The sequence below is a fragment of the Microcaecilia unicolor genome, chromosome 6 (genome assembly GCF_901765095.1).
Source record: "Microcaecilia unicolor chromosome 6, aMicUni1.1, whole genome shotgun sequence".
NCBI classification, from domain to species: Eukaryota; Metazoa; Chordata; class Amphibia; order Gymnophiona; family Siphonopidae; genus Microcaecilia; species Microcaecilia unicolor.
Window position 1 is genome coordinate 318,147,540 of NC_044036.1, and position 19,636 is coordinate 318,167,175.

Here is a 19,636-nt window from a genome sequence, read left to right on the forward strand (position 1 = left end):
GTGCAGACACTCAAGGCATTCCTGAAACAACACAACCCCAGACAAAGAACAGTAACACAGTTTGGCAGAATCACTAAAATAAGGAAATACAAAAGACATGTTTTCACTACACCTCTTTGGACCACATCAAAAGGCAGCAGAATCAAAAAAAAAAAAAAAAGGGCAAGAAGTGCAAACCATAGCCTGTAGTATTAGAAACACAGAATGAGGGTGGAATGCACTGCTGGTTCTAAGGAAGCTGGAACGGAGAACGTTTACTAGTGGACACCAGGCACAACTGGACATAAAATAATCCTGTGAGCAAGTGCCAAAAGTGAGATAGCAGGGCTAACGAGGCACAGAACAAATAGCATGTGGTGCCTTCATAGAAAACTCACCTGGGAAGGGTGCATCACAGGTCCATATGAACCAAAGACAATACAGCAAACAAGAAAAAGTCTAGCAGGTGTTGCAACATGGTACCTGAAGAGGGAATTTTACTGACATCATACCAAAGTCGGATGCTTTCAAGGTGGTTTTGCAGTAGTCAGGGAAGAGGGTCTATACATTGGGGAGACACAATGAACTAAAAATATGAATTATTACTACCAAGGATGGCTCACATTCTTTCCACGATAGAAGTCATTCCACTAACATGAATTAGGCACACTGTCCATGGTTTAAAACAAACCTTATTCTGCTCCTTGTGTTCTCAAGGTTTACATTTTTTGTGGACTGACTTCAAACACTGGCCAGCTTTCCTCCTTTTAATTTTGTTCAGAATATGGAAAACAGAGCAGAATACTTTCTGGAGGTTTTATATTCTTAAGTAATTCTAGTACAACTACATATGAGTGACAAGTATGGTAGTAATAATTGAAATCTTTCTTTGCACTACTTTCAGGGTGTCAACATAACACACAGTTCCAGCAACATAAGAAAACAAACATTGTTTGCATTTAGAAATTTGCTACAGCAATTGACGGGTTTCGTTTAAAAATTAATATAAACAAAATCAGATAGTAAGAAATGTGTGCTTGTGAAGGAGAAGGGTGTAAAAAAAATCCCAGTGCTAATTTTAGAACGGTTTCCTTGTTTTGCAAGGAGGAGACAGTGCTAAAATGAGTGCTAACCCATGTAACACATGTCAATCCTCAGCTTATATAACTCGGCTACACCTCCAGATGGACTGTGCCAATCCTCTTCCTGGCCTGGTTTGGTCAGTTCTTGTAAAAAACTTTCACAGAGCACAGATCAAAGCTTTGCTATGAAAGAAAAAAAGGAATACAGTGCTACTTTGAAAAATAAAATTATTGAAGGGGTCATATGATAGGAAGAAGAATCGCTTTCCTGGAATAAAATCCTTTGGTTTAGTAATTGTTCTCCCTCAGCAGAGCAGACCCAGCTTTTCACTGCATTGACCTGGTGTCTGTATAAGACCAAAGCTGGAGGGCCCGTGAGGGGCCTTGCCAAACTGTCCTTTTTTTGTTCTTCACATCCGAGATCCTCGTTCCTGAAGAATCTACAACAGAAACAGATGAAGTATCAGCAATGCATGCTGCAAAACTGCTCAAATTAGACAGGAGTTTGACACTCAATTTACACTTCAGTTTAAATATGCACACATAGAAGAAATATTTGAGCATGTCGCCTTCAGTAAATGTTGGTAAGTTATGACACCCCTCAGGGGCGGGGAAAGCCAGCTGCTTATTATTCAGTTTAGTTCCACAGCTTGGTATGATATAAATGTGCATTCAGAGCTATAGAATGACATGGGGACAAAGTTTGTCCCCCCAGGCTCTGTCCTCATCTGCAGAAACCTCATACGCTTTTGATTTTATATTTAAATCTTTTTATTATTTATTTATTGCATTTGTATCCCACATTTTCCCACCTCTTTGCACGCTCAATGTGGCTTACAATATAACATGATTAATGGAGTTGGTAAGAAATTAGACAATTAGTGTTATAAAAAGATTTTGGGTCACATGGTAAAGATATACATGGTAGAAATATTAACAAGCAGATAATGTAATACAAATTTTAAGTGTATATAGAGGTAGAAATATAACTCGAGGATAATATAAGACAGTTCTGAATGTCTGTGGAGGAGTTGTGTACATTCACATTTGTTGGTCTTTGTGGTATGCCTTATCAAAGAGATGGTCTTCAGTAGTTTACGGAAGTTTAAAAAGGAATATTCTGTGCAACTTATTTATAAGTCACAAACAGAAAACAATAACAACAACGAGTAACTATAAGAACCACACTCTACCCTTCCAACCCCAACATTAGCCGACTTCTACTACCCGAGGAACACTAATCTACCCTGTTAAAATGTCCAGGGGTACAAAATGCAAGCTGCTCTGTATGCCCTATGAAGCACTATTATGATTTTTTAAATCCGTGGATGAATAATAAGTCGTGAACAATCTCATAATTCAATCTAACTCTCCTGTCTTCCACAGTACTTCCTGCAATAGAAAATGTCTTCGCAGAAGATGTGCTGGTAGCAGGAATGCACAGGATCTCTTGTGCAAATTTTGCCAGTTGTGCCCAGCACTTCTGCTCGTTGTTCCAAAAAAATTTCAAAACACTGTCTGCATCACTCAAACATAAATTCATTAACAGCCTTCAAAGTAGAGATTCAAGGACTGTCAGCCAGCCAGGAATCACCCCTCCCTAGCCACATATTGAAAGGAAATCATTTTATAATATTTAAAGATGGATGCAAGAGGTACAAGTCCATTACTGATCTCACAAATATGTTCAAATGGGCTCATTTTGGTGCATCATCAGATAGTCACTCAGGGGTCGTTTACAAGGTCAAGACAGACTCTGGAAAACCTGGGCCAATTGACCAAACACAAAATACCAATGATGTGCACACAGCACACATTTTTGGGCCATTTGGGGCTTTTTCCCCTGAGTTTTGGGCTTTTGCCTATTTCATTCATTCATTCATTTTATTACAAAGTTTTAACGTGTACACTAACAAATGTACATCCCTAAGAAAAACCATAAAAGGTTCCTTGTAAAACAGTAAACTAATGCAGCTGCAGTTGTAAGATGAAGAACTAAGGTGAACGGACACAGCAGTGAAGCAGGTTTGTTCATACTGCACATTTTTAAATATGGGAAGGATGGGGCAAATATTCCTTAAAGTAGATAAAACTGTTCTATGGCAAATATTGTCAGAGATATTTAAAAGACATGAATTCATTTTTATCTTACCTGGGAAGGATATATTAACACACTGTCTCATAGGGCGAGGAGTCATATTATCAATAAACGTGGAGCATTGTCTAAGCTTCCCTCGGCGACTAATGGAAATTGAATGGGATTAGGGATTTTCCTTATTACCTCTTTGGAATTGGGAAACAAACAGTAGAGCAGACCTGGGAGGGGGGATGGAGGGTTTAGGAGGGTGGGGGGTAGTAGGGGTGGGAAGCTCCTTTGGGGGCATTTTTTCCAGTCTGTTAAAGATATCTTCCGGAGAGGGGTAGGAGGGCCATCAGAACACAGGCCCCCTGGCTCTCTTACGGAGGGGAGTAAGACCCCACATCTTTGCTTGTCTTTAGTTCAATGCTTTTGTTTGTGTAATGTAAAGCTGACATCTGAAAGTGGTTATATTTCGGGGGGTTAATGTATTTGAATATATGATGTCAATTGGTAGAATGAAAGAGCATGGGGGAAAGGAGTTGTTATTAAATTGTTGTTAATAAACCCTGTTGAATAAAATGTCAAATATCAGTAACAAGAAGGGGGGGGGGGGGGGGGATAAAGTTAAAAGATTAATGAAGATGCGTAATATTGGAAAATTATCGTACCTAGTGTTTGTTGGTTGATTGTACTGATACTTTCAATATGTAAACACTATTTTTGTGCTTCATTAATAAAAACTGTTGGAAACTAAAAGACATGAATTCTATGGGGTCCTTTTAACTAAGGTGCGCTGAAAAATGGCTTGCGGTAGTGTAGGCGCAGTGACCTAGCGGTAAAGTCTCACATGGTAACCGGACGGTAATGACCTACGTGCATCAAATGCCACTTTGTGTGCGTCTGATATGCGCGTCCGAAAATAATTATTTTATTTTTCGGACACGACCCAAAAATAAAATTACCACAAGAGCCATGCGGTAGTTGGGCGGTAACTCCATTTGGGCACGTGTAGACGGTTACACAGCTTAGTAAAAGGGCCACTATGTTAGCAATATTTTTGATTTTGGAAACATTGTTCTGGGTGATCGAAGAACACTGAAGATCCTAATGGATGACCTTCGTAGCAAGAGACCATCTCATAAGTTTATTAATAAAGAAATTAGCTTGATTGCCAGTTTTTAAAATTATGACCCTGACAGTTCTTTGAAGGGTCTTTATTTTTTTTTCTTCTTCTTTGCTACTGATATTTTCTGATATTATTTCATACCCCTCCCCTCAAACAAAAAAAAAAAAAGTCATGATGATCATAACAGATTTTCAAAAAACTAGAGAGCTAAGGAAAGGAGAAACCAGAGCAAAGGAATGCAACAATGCCCAAAGACTTTGCACTAAAGCTACTTATCAGACACAGAATAACAATTACCAATCAGGGAAAGGGTGGGGAAAACATGGATTGTAGGTGAGGAGACTATGAGGTGTATTTTCAAAGCATTTAGACTTACAAAGTTCCATAGGTTTCTATGGAACTTTGTAAGTCTAAGTGCTTCGAAAATGAGCCCCCTAGTGATTTCCCTATGGGCTGAAGCATTTCTCAGCAACATTGTTGTCCCTGGATGTTAAGCAGCAGGATTTTCTCAAACTGACACAAAATGTACTGGAAATGACTGGTTACTGAGCCTATAAAGATTCTTAGGCAAGACAGGGGCATTGAGAAACGAATGTCCAGCATTCGACAGAACAGCTGCAACAGCAGATGCAGCAGGACTAAAAGGCGGCTTCTTACCTTTGCCTTCTCGCTGGGTTCTATGACTAGGCCATTGGTTGAGTTATTGAGCTCCCTCGAGACAACACACAAGAATTCTGCCTGATCCTCATTTCCATAGTTGTAGGAGGATCCAATATTGATGAGCTTAGGGGAAAAAGAAATTAAAATACTATCTGAGCATCACAAAGTACATGATGAGTGCAATTCTTTCAGGGAATCACATTTAGAATGACTATACCTGCTCAAATTTCCATCCATCAGACATAGTGGAAACCATCTGAGTGAGCTCCTCTTCTTGGCACTGCAACACCCGGTACACATGTTTCACAGGACCCTAGAAACCATGATGGGAACAAGGAGGAAATTCAAGCAGTGAAGATTAGCTGGCCTAGTGAGTTCTCTGCATTTCTCAGTGCTTTTGCTGAAAAACTGACTATGCTAGATATTTACTATATATTTTTTATTTATTTTATTTTTGTTACATTTGTACCCCGCGCTTTCCCACTCATGGCAGGCTCAATGCTGCTTACATGGGGCAATGGAGGGTTAAGTGACTTGCCCAGAGTCACAAGGAGCTGCCTGTGCCTGAAGTGGGAATCGAACTCAGTTCCTCAGTTCCCCAGGACCAAAGTCCACCACCCTAACCACTAGGCCACTCCTCCACTGTTGCTACTATTTGAGATTCTACATGGAATGTTGCTAATCCACTAGCAGCATTCCATGTAGAAGTCGGCCCTTGCAAATCACCAATGTGGCCGCGCAGGCTTCTGCTTCTGTGAGTCTGACGTCCTGCACGTATGTGCAGGACGTCAGACTCACAGAAACAGAAGCCTGCGCAGCCTTCTACATGGAATGTTGCTAGTGGAATAGCAACATTCCATGTAGAATCTCCAATAGCAGCAACATTCCATGTAGAATCTCCAATAGTATCTATTTTATTTTTGTTACATTTGTACCCTGCGCTTTCTCACTCATGGCAGGCTCAATGCGGCTTACATGGGGCAATGGAGGGTTAAGTGACTTGCCCAAAGTCACAAGGAGCTGCCTGTGCCTGAAGTGGGAATCCAACTCAGTTCCTTAGTTCCCCAGGATCAAAGTCCACCACCCTAACCACAAGGCCACTCCTCCACTGTTGCTACTATTTGAGATTCTACATGGAATGATGCTATTCCACTAGCAACATTCCATGTAGAAGTCGGCCCTTGCAGATCACCAATGTGGCCGCGTAGGCTTCTGCTTCTGTGAGTCTGACGTCTTCTACATGGAATGTTGCTAGTGGAATAGCAACATTCCATGTAGAATATCCAATAGTATCTATTTTATTTTTGTTACATTTGTACCCTGCGCTTTCCCACTCATGGCAGGCTCAATGCGGCTTACACGGGTACAATGGAGGGTTAAGTGACTTGTCCAGAGTCACAAGGAGCTGCCTGTGCCTGAAGTGGGAATCCAACTCAGTTCCTTAGTTCCCCAGGACCCTAACCACTAGGCCACTCCTCCAGGCCATTCTCCAGAGACCTATCTTACTTACTAAAGGACATGTAACGCATAAGCTCTACTTACACTGTAGCACCACTTCCTTACCTTCAAACACAAACCTAAGCCAATATGTTCTGCCCTGTATCAAAGTACCACATGCGTTTTTGGCATAATGTACTTCCCCTGATGTATCACCGATCCTTCCAGAACTGTTTTTATCTGTACTTGTTCGATAGTTTGAGAATGCCATAAAGTTTTATTTTGATATACTTTTTTTTTTTTTTAATTTCTATAGATTCCCCTTGTATACCCAAGCAACATCTGTAGAGAGACAAGTTAGTAAATACAGTTTTCCAGCTTGACTTCATGACTGGGTGCAACTCTTTATTATACCCCCATTTCATTCCTTTTGAATGGACAAGAACTTTAACAAAGCACAATGTTTTGAAGGGGGTGGACAGAGTGCCTGATTTATAGAAGCGAGAAAAAAAAAAAAAAGATTAGTCATTTAACCCATTTTTCCAGAGGGGCTTGAGCACATGCTCAAGCCTCTCTGGAAAACTGGGTTAAATGACTAATGTTTTTTTTTTTTTTCTTGCTTCTATAAATCAGGCACTCTGTCCACCCCCTTCAAAACATAAAATCAGCAACTCTCTCTCCCATCTTTCCCACTACCCAAAACAGTAACTGAAATGCAAACCAGCTAATAGAAAACCTTTCCTTCCCATTTGCTATCATTTTCCCCAGTTTGAGCTCACTTTTAAGAGTCAGATATAGCCGGGTGAAGAAAGATGAAAGTTTATGCCTTGATTGACCTACTGCTCAAAAGTGTCAAATACATTTCTCGGCAAATTTCCTGATTTACCATACTCTATCCTATATAATAAAACACACCTCCAACATTCTGAAGCTGACTGCATGGCTGAGGCATTCCTGCTCTCTGTATCCATCTCCTGAATTGACATCACATACTTTCGGGTTCGTCACAAGCAGAAGTGACCAACCACACGAGGTTTCTCGGCTTCAGAATGCTGAAGGTGCATTCTATTAAAAAGGATTGGTCAGTTCCCTGAAGCACAGCCAGAGCTCAGCGTCCTGCACAGTAACGCTCAGACACCAGAGAGAGGAGGGGGGGGGGGGGGGGGGGGGGGAGGTATCTCTGTCACACACACACACACACACTCTCTCACAGTCAATGTCTTTCTCTCTCTCTCACACACACTATGTCTCACACTGTATCACATTCACTCTCTATGTGTCACACAGTCACTCATACACTCTCTTGGTCTCATACACTCAGTCTCACAGAGAGTCTGTGTCTCTCACACACTCTCTCTCTCTCACACACACTGTATCTGTGTGAAACACACTCTCTCTCACACTGTGTCTCACATACGCACTTGCACACATTCTCATTCTCACACACACTCGCACATTCACTCTCTCTCTCACACACAGTCACTCTCTCATACATACACACTCCGAGGAAAACCTTGCTAGCGCCCGTTTCATTTGTGTCAGAAACGGGCCTTTTTTTTTTACTAGTTTTATTATAAATACGTAAAGAAACAGATGAATGTTTAAGAAATACAGTTTTTTTTCCAATACTTTGCACCTCTGTCCTAGACTTTAAACTACGAGTAGCATTGTGGTTAGAGCAGCTGTTTAAGGACATGGGAAGCCAGGGTTCAAATCACGCTTCTCTCATTGACTTCTCTGGGCAGTTACTTAACCCTCAATTGCCTCAGATACTCTATACCTTAGATCAGTGGTTCCCAAACCTGTCCTGGAGGCACCCCAGCCAGTCAGGTTTTCAGGATACCCACAATGAATATTCATGAGAGATTTGTATGCACTGCCTCCACTGCAAAACCTCTCTCATGAATATTCATTGTGGGTATCCTGAAAACCTGACTGGCTGTGGTGCCTCCAGGACCAGGCTTGGGAACCACTGCTTTAGACAAAATCCTCTAGGGCAGGGCTTATCATTTGTGCCTGAATTTGTAAGTCAACTTGAGCTTGGATTTGGAAGGACAACAAGTTAAACACAAATTCATATCCAAGTTGGGGGACTGTACATGTGCTACTCTCTTGGTTTAACCTAGTCACACGTTTACAATCTGAGAAGTCCGATGAGCAGTTCCCATAATTATTTCTTTACTAGGGTATGTATCAGCTTTATGATATTTTGCTCTCTTTATAATGGACCATTAAATTTATCCATTTGAGTATTTTTAGAGGCTTTGTGGTTCTTTGGTTCACTTGTTATTTTACCTCAATTGTTCTGTTCTTCAGAATTCTTTGCGAGGGTTGTACTCTGCCCATCTCACACCTCTACCATGGCTAGTCTGTCATTTGGGGTTTCCCTATAATTTTTCCCTTCCATTGTGCACCTTTACTACACCACTGTCAAGTGAGTGTTGTATCAAAAGTTGCCAACTGCTAGCCTACAAGACGTCAATTTTACATTTTTTCACAAATGTGTGGAGCTGTTGCTTTAATGCAATCTTACTTGAGAGGTTCTGTTCTCGTTATCGCGTATTCGTTCTTTTACCAATCGCACCAGAGAGGCAATGTTGTAAAACTCTGCTTCCTCCAGCACTCCTGGAGAGAAAAACAGAAAACACAGATATTTTTAGGTAAGAAGAGAAATGTGTAACAAGACAGCCATTTTCCAAGATTTTAACCATGTAACCTGCATTTTAAATATCATGATAACAAATATACATAAATTATAGGAAATCAGCTGGTCTGCTTAGTTAATAAATCCCTGTCCTATAAATTTACATTGATAGAACCAGACAGATTCATTTACATATCTGATTACCCTAGGTCATGATGAAACAGCTTTCACAATACTTGTTGGTCTTGTTAAAGCCTAAACTGCACATTATAAAGAACAGCACTGGGATTACTAAGGAATTATTTGCTTGAAAATGTTATAATTTTTTTAATTGCATTTATGCCCTGGCACTTTCTTCTTTCCCTTTGGACTTCCAAGCACAATAAGAACTAGTTAATATTGGTCAACAGTGCCAGAAACATAAGAACTACTACTACTACTACTACTACTACTACTTAGAACTAAGAACTAACATATTAATTTAGACCAAAGATCCATTGAATCCAATGTCTTACTTCTAACAGTGACCAATCAAGTTCACAGGTACCTGGAAGGATTCCAATAGATTCCATGCTGTTTACAAGCAGATGTATTCTGCTGATTTTTGTAGCCTTCCTAGACCCAGACATTGCAGTAAGTCTACAGACAAGAGTAACAGATTGCAATTCCCCATTACTAACAGCTGGGAGCGTGGGCCTTAATATCACAGCCAGCCAGCCTAAGAATTGAAACTAAGGACTCAGATTTGGGTCTTCCATATGGCAATGTGCAGCACTGCCAATGGATCAGTCCAAAACGTATTATTTCAACAGCCCTTTCTGTAGCTTTCATTTTATTAATTAATCCAGGTTGGTCTAAAACAAACAGATTTTCCTTGCAGCTTACAATCTGCTAAGGCAGTATTTTAGTACAACTCTTGTGATATTTTACAGGACTGCCTATATGATCATTACATTAGATTCAGAGAAATGTAAAATATAACGTGCTTAAGATAAAGCATTCTTGTTATATAGGTTGAAATGAACACATCATATAGAAAAATGCAGACACCCCAGGCTCTCATTTCCTACCTTCTTCTGCCAATTCTTTGTTAATGATTAATTTCCCATGTCGGAGGTAGTTCAAGATTGGGCCAAAGAAGGTGGGATCTCTGTCAATCAGATAGGCTCCTGTCTCATCCTGCAGATGAAACACACTTTTTGTTTTAAACAGAAAACATGTTTCTATTAAACCAGTTGTTTATTGCCTGGCAGCGACTCCATCAGATATAGGGCCTGTTTGCCAGCATTTCTTCATGGCTATTAAATTTTTGGTATTTATTAACAACGTTAAAAAAAGAAAACAACCCAAATGAGGACTTATGAGAATTAAGAATAATAATTAATATTTTCTTTGAAATATATGTTTCCTTTAACTTCTGTGTATTAATTTCTCTTTTCTGAGCAAGTATTTTTGCTTGTAAAGTTATTGAAAGAAATGAATAAATAAATAAATAAATAAAAAAAAGAAAACAACAAAATAATAGAGACTGTGCCTGTCTGTCCATCAATGCTCATTTCAATGGACAAATTAGAGAAAACAATGCCTGAAAACTGGGAAGAATGAGCTGAGAAGGTTGCTTAATGGAATGTGATGACTTAAAGCGTTGGTGGTGCTATATTCCCGTGGGATTTCTCTAATTCTGCCATTATTAGCATATAGTGCACGGTTTTAACATCCATGATAGTGGTTTTGTGCATGTTAAACATGCTCCTGTACATGAAGTGTGTGCTGGGTAAATAAAAGTCTAAATGGAAGGACAAACATTGCTTGCTTTCTTCTCACATTACATTAGAAAAAGAAAAGCAACCAAAATAATAAAGGGAATGGAACTTCTCCCATATGAGGAAAGGCTAAAGAGGTTAGGGTTCTTCAGCTTCGAAAAGAGACAGAGGTCTACCAAAATCCTAAGTGGTGTAGAACGGGTAAAAGACAATCACTTTTCACTCTTTCAAGAAGTACAAAGACCAGGGGACACTCAGGGCGACTTTTACTAAGGCGCGCTCACGTTTTTAGCGTGCGCCAAAAACGTGAGTGCGCCTTAGTAAAAGACCCTCTCAATGAAATTACAAGAAAATACTTTTAAAACAAATAGGAGGAAATATTTTTTCACTCAAAGAATAATTAAGCTCTGGAACTCATTGCCAGAGGATGGGGTAACAGTGATTAACGTACCTGGGTTTAAAAAAGGTTTGGACAAGTCCCTGGAGGAAAAGTCCATAGTCAGTTATTTAGCTGGACATGGGGGAAGCCACTAAGAGGCTCATTTTCAAAGCACTTAGCCTCCCAAAGTTCCATAGAAACCTATGGAACTTAGCCTCCCAAAGTGCTTTGAAAATATGCCTCAATGTGCCTCGGGATTGGTAGCATGGAATGTTGTTACTAATTGAGTTTCTAAGAACTAAAATAAGGGGAATACTATATAGACTACCTCCTCGGAGTCATAGTACAAAAAAAAAGGGAGAGTCTAATAAACGTGGCCACTACTTGAGCAACCAACTAAGGTAAAGCGAATGCATCAGATACATTTTGTAACCAGGCTATTGGATCTCCTATAGCATAAGCTATTCCAAATCCTGAGCCTGCTGGTGTATTCATTCATGTGCAAAATGCTTAATTTAGACAAAAAATGGGACAATACCACTGCGTTTGAAACAAATGAAATTTTACCATCCAAAGTGGCTCAATCAATTAACAGTTGCTATTCAACTTTTTTTATACATAAAAAAAGTTGAATAGCAAAATGCTTAATTGACAACTTACAATGTAATCAATACTACTTTGTAATTTATAACAGAACAAAAAGAAACAAAAGAAGAAAAAAGCGACTATAACAATAACAGCGCCATATAGGTTGTCTGACACCCGACGCCCACTAATTGCGTTTCAATCCCTCAGACCTGCTTCCAGGGTTTCCATTAGTCGACAACCCCCCACCCTTAAAATGCTGCACAAATTGTGCCGAATGTTTAGACTGCGAGCATGTTTTGCTATAGTGGGTGCTGGATGTCAGACAACCTATACGGTGCTGTGATTGTTACTGCAAGCTAAATATTTGCTTTTTTTCTTTTGTTTCTTTTCGGTATGTTGTAAAATTACGAAGTGGTATTGATTGCATTGAAAGTTGTCAATTCAGTGAGAAAATAACATTTATGATCGGGCACAGTAGTTTATATGGTGGAAACAAACAAAGCAGATCAACTGGAGATACAAACGAATCTTTACTGGTGAAACACAAACCAAAATAATGGGCATTATTTTGGTTTATGTTTCACCAATAAAGATTTGTTTGTATCTCCTATTCATCTGCTTTATTTTTTTACACGTTGGAGTTTGCAGATCCGCTGCCCTGTTGTTTCCTAGTAGTTTATATGGTGCTTTGAGTGGGTAAGCTCGGGATACAAATGTAATAAATAAATACAATGCTCCAAATAAATGCGTTTGATAAGAAAGCTTAGTGGGAATTTAAGTCTACAAATTTGGGATGATAAACTCCTTATGAATTAGCCTCTCTGTGGAGGTATGACATTAGCTGTCACTCCAAATGTGGTGACAAGTCAGCCACTGTAAAAGTACTGTGGCTTTTAGGTTTAGTTTTCAATTAGCTGAGGTCGATGTGTGCGGAAGCTATTTTGATTGGATGTAAAATAGGGTCTGTCATTATTTAAATACTAGTAAAAGAGGTCCGTTTCAGAGCAAATGAAACGGGCGCTAGCAAGGTTTTCGTCGCCAACATCCCCCTCCCCTCCCTCCCTCCCTGGCCAACCCCTTCGTTGTTCTGCCATTGCTCCGCCCCCGTCATGATGTTTGACGTGAGGGCGGGGCCCGGAGTGATTTCCCCCCGCCCCGCCTCCCTCCCTGCCAACCCCTTCGTTGTTCTGCCATTGCTCCGCCCTCGAGGGCGGGGCCCGGAGCGATTTTGGTGGCTTCACCACCACGAACCTTCGAACCTTTTTGAAGGAAGTCAGGGCTTGGCTTCACTGACGTCAGTGTCCTCAGAACGTTGAGGGTGAGTTTTATTATAGTAAATAAGGCTCATTTTCAAAGTTACATAGACTACTAAGGGGCTCATTTTCAAAGAACTTAGACTTACAAAGTTCTATAGATTTCTATGTAATTTTTCAAGTCTAAATGCTCTGAAAATACGTCTCTATGTAGCTTTAAGTCTATGTGCTTTGAAAATAAGCACCTATATATATTCTGGCTTGGATACTATTTGGGTGATTCTAAAGAATTTCTAGGATTTTGGGTATGATGACGATAGAGCATTTTAATCAAACTTGTGGCATGCAGAAGCTAGGTTCTATGAGAAAGGAACCTGCACTGATCGTTTTCCAGCACAAGTACTGGTCAGTAGGGAAATGATATTACAACTAAGTGAAGTTTATATATTGGAAAATAATTTGAGAAGTATATTGCTCTCGATTGTAATTTTTCAGAGCATATAGTCCTCATATTCAGTGACATCAATATGCTTTTTTTGTTCTGGGTTGCGCATCAGGCTGGTATAATGTCTGCAGTGTAGATCAATGTCTAGATTCCTTTACCCTGCTTTAGTAAGAATCTATATCATGCTTGTCCTTAATCAGTAAATATAAAATGGCTTTTGATAAAGTTCCAATTAAAGAGTCATAGGATTGGAGGTAAGGTTCTGGTGTGCACTCAATCTGCTGCCCCCCATTACCTCTCTACCCTCCTCTCCCCGTATGTTCCCACCCGTAACCTCCGCTCTCAGGACAAATCACTCCTATCTGTACCCTTCTCCACCACCGCTAACTCCAGACTCCGCCCCTTCTGCCTCGCATCACCTTATGCCTGGAACAGACTTCCCGAGCCCATACGCCATGCGCCCTCCCTGCCCATCTTCAAGTCCTTACTCAAGGCCCATCTCTTCTCCCTTGCTTTTGGCGCCTAACACCTTCCCCATTCCTGTTACCTACACTGACTACGTAGTCTGTTACCGTTAGATTGTAAGCTCTCTTGAGCAGGGACTGTCCCTCCCCGTGTTTAAACTTGTACAGCGCTGCGTAACCCTGGCAGCGCTATAGAAATGCTAAGTAGTAGTAGTAGTAGTAGTAGTGTGGATTAGGAATTGGTTATTGGACAGAAAACAGAGGGAAGGGTTAAATGGTCATTTCTCTCAATGGAGGAGGGTGAACAGTAGAGTGCCATAGGGATCTGTACTGGGACCAGTGCTATTTAACATATTTATAAATGGAGTGCAGGAGTGGCCTAGTGGTTAGGGTGGTGGACTTTGGTCCTGGGGAACTGAGTTCAATTCCCACTTCAGGCACTGGCAGCTCCTTGTGACTCTGGGCAAGTCACTTAACTCTCCATTGCCCCATGTAAGCCGCATTGAGCCTGCCATGAGTGGGAAAGCGCGGGGTACAAATGTAACAAAAAAAAATGTGGAAATCAGAACAAGTGAGGAGATCAAATCTGCAGATGATACAAAACTATTCAAGGTTGTTAAAACACGTGCGGACTGTGAAATATTGCAGGAAGACCTTCGGAAATTGGAAGACTGAGCATCCAAATGGCAGATGAAATTTAATGTGGACAAATGCAAGATGATGCACATTGGAAAGAATAATCTGAATCATAGTTACCTGATGCTAGGGTCCACCTTAGGGGTCAGCGTTCAAGAAAAAGATCTGGGTGTCGTTGCAAATAATACTCTGAAATCTTCTGCTCAATGTGCGGCGACGGTCAAAAAAGCAAACAGGATGCCAAGAATTATTAGGAAAGGGATGGTGAATAAGACTGAAAATACTATAATGCCTTTGTATTGCTCCATGGTGCTTCCGCACCTTGAGTATTGTGTTCAGTTCTGGTCACCGTATCTCAAAAAAGATATAGCGGAATTAGAAAAGGTTTAAAGATGAGCAACCAAAACGATAAAGGGGATGGAACTCCTCTCGTATGAGGAAAGGCTAAAGAGGTTTGGGCTCTTCAGCTTGGAAAAGAGATGGATGAGGGGAGATATGATCGAGGTCTACAAAATCCTGAGTGGTGTAGAATCAGAAGTAAATCGATTTTTTACTTGTTCCAAAAGTACAAAGACTAGGGGACACTCAAGGAAGTTACATGGAAATACTTTAAAAACAAATAGGAGGAAATATTTTTTTCATTCAATGGATAAGCTCTGGAACTCTTTGCCGCAGGATGTGGTAACAGCGGTTAGCGTATCTGGGTTTAAAAAAAGGTTTGGACAAATTCCTGGAGGAAAAGTCCATAGTCTGCTATTGAGATAGACATGGGAAGCAACTGCTTGCCCTGGGATTTGTAGTATAGAGTGTTGCTATGATTTGGGTTTCTGCCAGGTACTTGTGACCTGGCTTGGCCACTGTTTGGAAAACAGGATACTGGGCTAGACAGACCATTGGCTGGTATGGCTATTCTTATCTGAATGCTACTTTCTCTTGTTACTTGTGTAGTTTAGGTATGCATAAAAATCTGGTAATCTTGATTTTTTTAAAACAAATTTTCATAAAGTTCCTGCCTCAGAAGATATTTAGCTACATCTGCAGTGACTTGGGAACCTAAACGTGGCAGACTTGTTGTGAAGTCCTTGTTAAAATGGCTGTCCCAGTGGTCAGGCCATGCTTGCAGTTCCTGGGACTGGAGAGCAATAAGCTGTGGGTTTAGCAGAAGGATGATGACTACAAGCTCTGACAATCCCCGGCGGGTCTCATTGGTTCACATTCAAAAACCAAACTTTAGTTTTTTTAATTTCGGCAGAGAGTGTTTAGACAGTTTTGGTAGCAGTTTTGAACAGCCCCGAGCTTGCACAGCCATAATGATCTAGCAATAGTGAGGCAGAAGTCAGAATTGCTTTTAGAGCTCTCACTGGCCATGAGAAATCACTACAGTAACCAGAGCTCTTGTACGGTCTGTTATCCCTTCTCACATTACATTCAAAATGGACTAGAGATCCTCAGCCAACAGGATTCTCTACTGCCCCCAAAATGAGACATCAGTACTTTGAGATTAGTACATTTGTAATTTGAGAAATAATCCAACCTATTATAAAAATCAATAAAATATCCAGATCTGACCCAGAAAGTTCAAAAACATGCTTTCTAGATAGCAGTCAAGAGAGAAGACTAATGATTCAAAATGATACAGAAGCTCCTGATTAACATTCTAAAAAGAACCATATCAAAAGCGCTGTTCTCCCAGTAAACAGGACTGAGAAGCAATAAGGGTTCCCAGCAAGACAGGAAAACCTAACAATGTACAGGGAAAACAAACACCTTAGTAAAGTAAATCCTCAGGAGTAAAATTCTTGGGGCAGAGAACTAGTACCTAGGAGATGTAAACTTTCTTTTTGGTTAAGAACACAGAATAAGAATCACATTTACACCACACCATTAGAATACCAAACTAAACTTAGAATCAGCCAAATGAAATCACATTGTTTACAATAATATGATGCAGTGTCAGCACAATACATTTTAAAACATTTACATAACAGGCATACCATGTCAACATGATACACAGGAAAACTCCTTAACAGCTAAGGAGACATGGGAGTGTAAACGGAAAAGGTACGGTAATGCAAAGGAACCGAGGCAATTATGTGCAGGAAGATAAGAAGAGGTGTGTAACTGGCTACTTCATTACTGCTGTATTTTCACTCGCTTGTCACTTAATATACTTGTGTCCCAGGCTTTCTCGTTTCTTTCTATGGTCAGATAGTTGAAATCTATATAAATAATTCTCACCTCCAACATTCTGAAGCTCACTGTGTGGCACGGAAACACTGAAGCCCTGTACTGTTGGTAGGGTAGGCTGTCAGCACCACTCACTCTCACTCATAGACCCGCACTCAGCCACGCCCCATCCAGACATAATTCATAACCCCAACTTTCTAATGAAGCCGAAAGCTGCAAAGTCTCCAACTTTCGTGGTGGTGTAGATTGCTGTTCCCTCATGAGTGTGTGCCCCGCCCTCGCGTCACAACGTTATGACATCGAGGGCGGAGCACTGACACTCACCGAATGGGCTGCAGTGTAGCTCCACCCTCGCGTCAAAACGCGATGACATCGACGGCGGGGCAGGGAAGGCACGAGTCGCAAAGAAGGTCGGATGAATGCAAAACCACACAAAACCGCGAGCCAGGCAGGGGGAGGAATAGGGAAACACATGGAGCGTGTTTCCCTACTCCTCCCCCTGCCTAGGAATCAGCTGTCAGTGCCCCCCTCCTCGGCGCCATCACCCAAGCCCCTCCCCCCAAGCACATAGCTCCCAAGGAATCTGTACAAACGAGCCCCAACATTTCGCCACCGCGGGCCAATTTCGAATCACAGCCCACCACCGACCGCCTCCACACTCCGCCCCTTCTTTGTCAGATCTCGAAAGTGAGTTCGCCACAGCCCAAGCAGAGGCCCATCAACAACTTTGGTGGGCAGAGAGCTAACAATCAGATGCCTTGGAAAGGCGGAGCTTCGCAGCAAGCAGGAGTGGTTGGAGGTGGTGTTGAAACAGAAGTTAACGGATGCCGGTCATCAACACTAACAACAGTGCGCACGTGAACTCGGAGCTTCACAACGTTAGAGGTCAGAATTATTTATATATACATCGGTGTCAAGCAAGTTTAGGAGATGATAGTGTCTTCTTCCTCCCCCCCGCCACCTTTTTAAAATAACAAAAAAATCTTGCTATAAAGGAGGACAGGCTGAGTTCCAATAGCAGACCCCAGAGCGAAAGCACACAACTTACCCAGCTCCACCAGACTTCCTCCCTGCCGCCCAAAAGCATCTATCTCACTCACACACACAAACACACACTGTGCCATGCACAGACAGCATCTTTCTCATTCACACCCCCAACCCCTCCACAAACAGAAATACGTACAATTATGTGGAACAACGGTACCCTCCCCCAGACAAACCCCCAACACCAAAATGGCAGCACTGATTGCTCATGTAACTCACACACTCCCCAACAAAACAATAATTAACCTACGCTCAAAGTCCACCTTCTGCTACAGAGGGGAGAAGGGGGTCCTCAGACCCGAGAGGGGGAGGGGATCCTGAAACCAGAGGAGGGGGTGCACAGACCACAGAGGGAGGGGGAGCTATCTCTGTCACACACACACACTGTGTTTCTGTCTCTCACTCTCATTCAGTCACACTCTGTCTCACACTGTATCACATTCACTCTCTGTGTGTCACACAGTCTCACACACTCTCGGTGTCACACTCGGTCTCATACACTCGCTGTCAGAGTCTGTGTATCGCACAGTCTCTCACTCTGTGTCACACACACTCTCTCTCTCTCACACAGTGTATCTGTGTGAAACACATTCTCTCTCACACACACACACACAGTCACACACTCGCACCCAGACTCACTCTCTCCCTCACACACACTGCCAGGAAAACCTTGCTAGCGCCCGTTTCATGTGTGTCAGAAACGGGCCTTTTTTTTACTAGCGAGAGATAAAATAACCATGAGGACTAGTCTGAACTACAAAGGAGGATGTCTTACATCCCGTGTAATCAGCTGGAAATCCCTTAATGTCCCATGTTACTCGACTTCTACGCCTGATGTTATGTTACCGTGATTTTGCTTTAAATAATCAGAAAAAAAAATAAATCCTTAAGGCTTAAAGCAAGTAAAATATGGTTTTACAATTAGCAAGTCCCATCCAGCCAGGGTTTTTATCATATGTCTGGATTCGATGCCTCATCAGCAGCCGCACCTTGTCCGAGTCCAGGTCCGGGTCCTCCTGGCACAGCCGGTACAGAAAGGACTTGGGCTCCCGGCACAGGGTCTGTTTGGTGGTGATAAAGCACGTGCCCCCGACGTTCAAGCGCACCCACTTGGAGCCCGGCTTTTCCGCGGGGGGCAGCGGCGGCTGAAAGGGGCTTCGCGGGGCCAGCGTCGAGCCGTGGCGGGCCTGGCAAGCGAGGCCTGGACTGGGAGGCCCGCTGCGGAGGCTGCCGGTGGTGGACCCCCGGCCAGGAGCGAGCAGTAGGTCTCTGTCCGCAGGCTCCGAAGTCTCCCGCTGCAGCTCAGCCATGCTGGGCTCGGTGGTCGCTCAAACAGGACGACAGGAGGAGGAGGAGGGCGGCACGGCCATCTCGTCACAACAAGCACCAAGGAGGCGGAACTTCCGGGGAGACGGGGGTAAAGGTCAATGTCCCACCATGAACAAAAAAGAGGAATACTCACAATAAAGCACAAATCATTTGTTGGCCTGGTGGTGTCACTAAATAGTTTGAACGCTGTAGTTTGGAACTGATGAAATGGAACAGGAAGACCAGAGTGACCTAATATTTACATTTTAAAAATGAAAATTTGATCCAGTAGCAAGAAGCAAGATATTGAATTGTTAAAGTAAGGTTGGGAGGGTTTAGTTGGGAAAACATGTTTAAAAAAAGTCACGCAGCTCAAACACTGTAATTGCTTATTGTTTATTCAGAGATGGCTGTACCTGGATATAGTTTGAATTGCAATAAATAAAAATTTTAAAAAAATGAAAATTTGAATAAATAGATTGAAAAACATTATATAGTTTATTTTAGAAATACGAATGTGTCTATTTCTCGAACACAGTGGAAACTAAAAAAAACCCGCTT

The 19,636-nt window shown here is 41.8% G+C and overlaps 1 protein-coding gene across 1 annotated transcript; it reads right to left on the reverse strand.

Moving 5' to 3' along the window:
• Positions 1-446: 446 nt before the first annotated feature.
• KCTD2 (potassium channel tetramerization domain containing 2) lies at positions 447-19,158 on the reverse strand. Its single transcript, XM_030208317.1, has 6 exons — positions 18,757-19,158; positions 10,079-10,187; positions 8,898-8,989; positions 5,145-5,240; positions 4,925-5,050; positions 447-1,501 (listed from the first exon to the last, which is right to left on the reverse strand). Exons 1-6 carry the CDS (start codon positions 19,075-19,077, stop codon positions 1,472-1,474), a joined length of 774 nt encoding a protein of 257 aa, XP_030064177.1. The 5' UTR covers positions 19,078-19,158; the 3' UTR covers positions 447-1,471.
• Between the last annotated feature and the right edge of the window lie 478 nt (positions 19,159-19,636).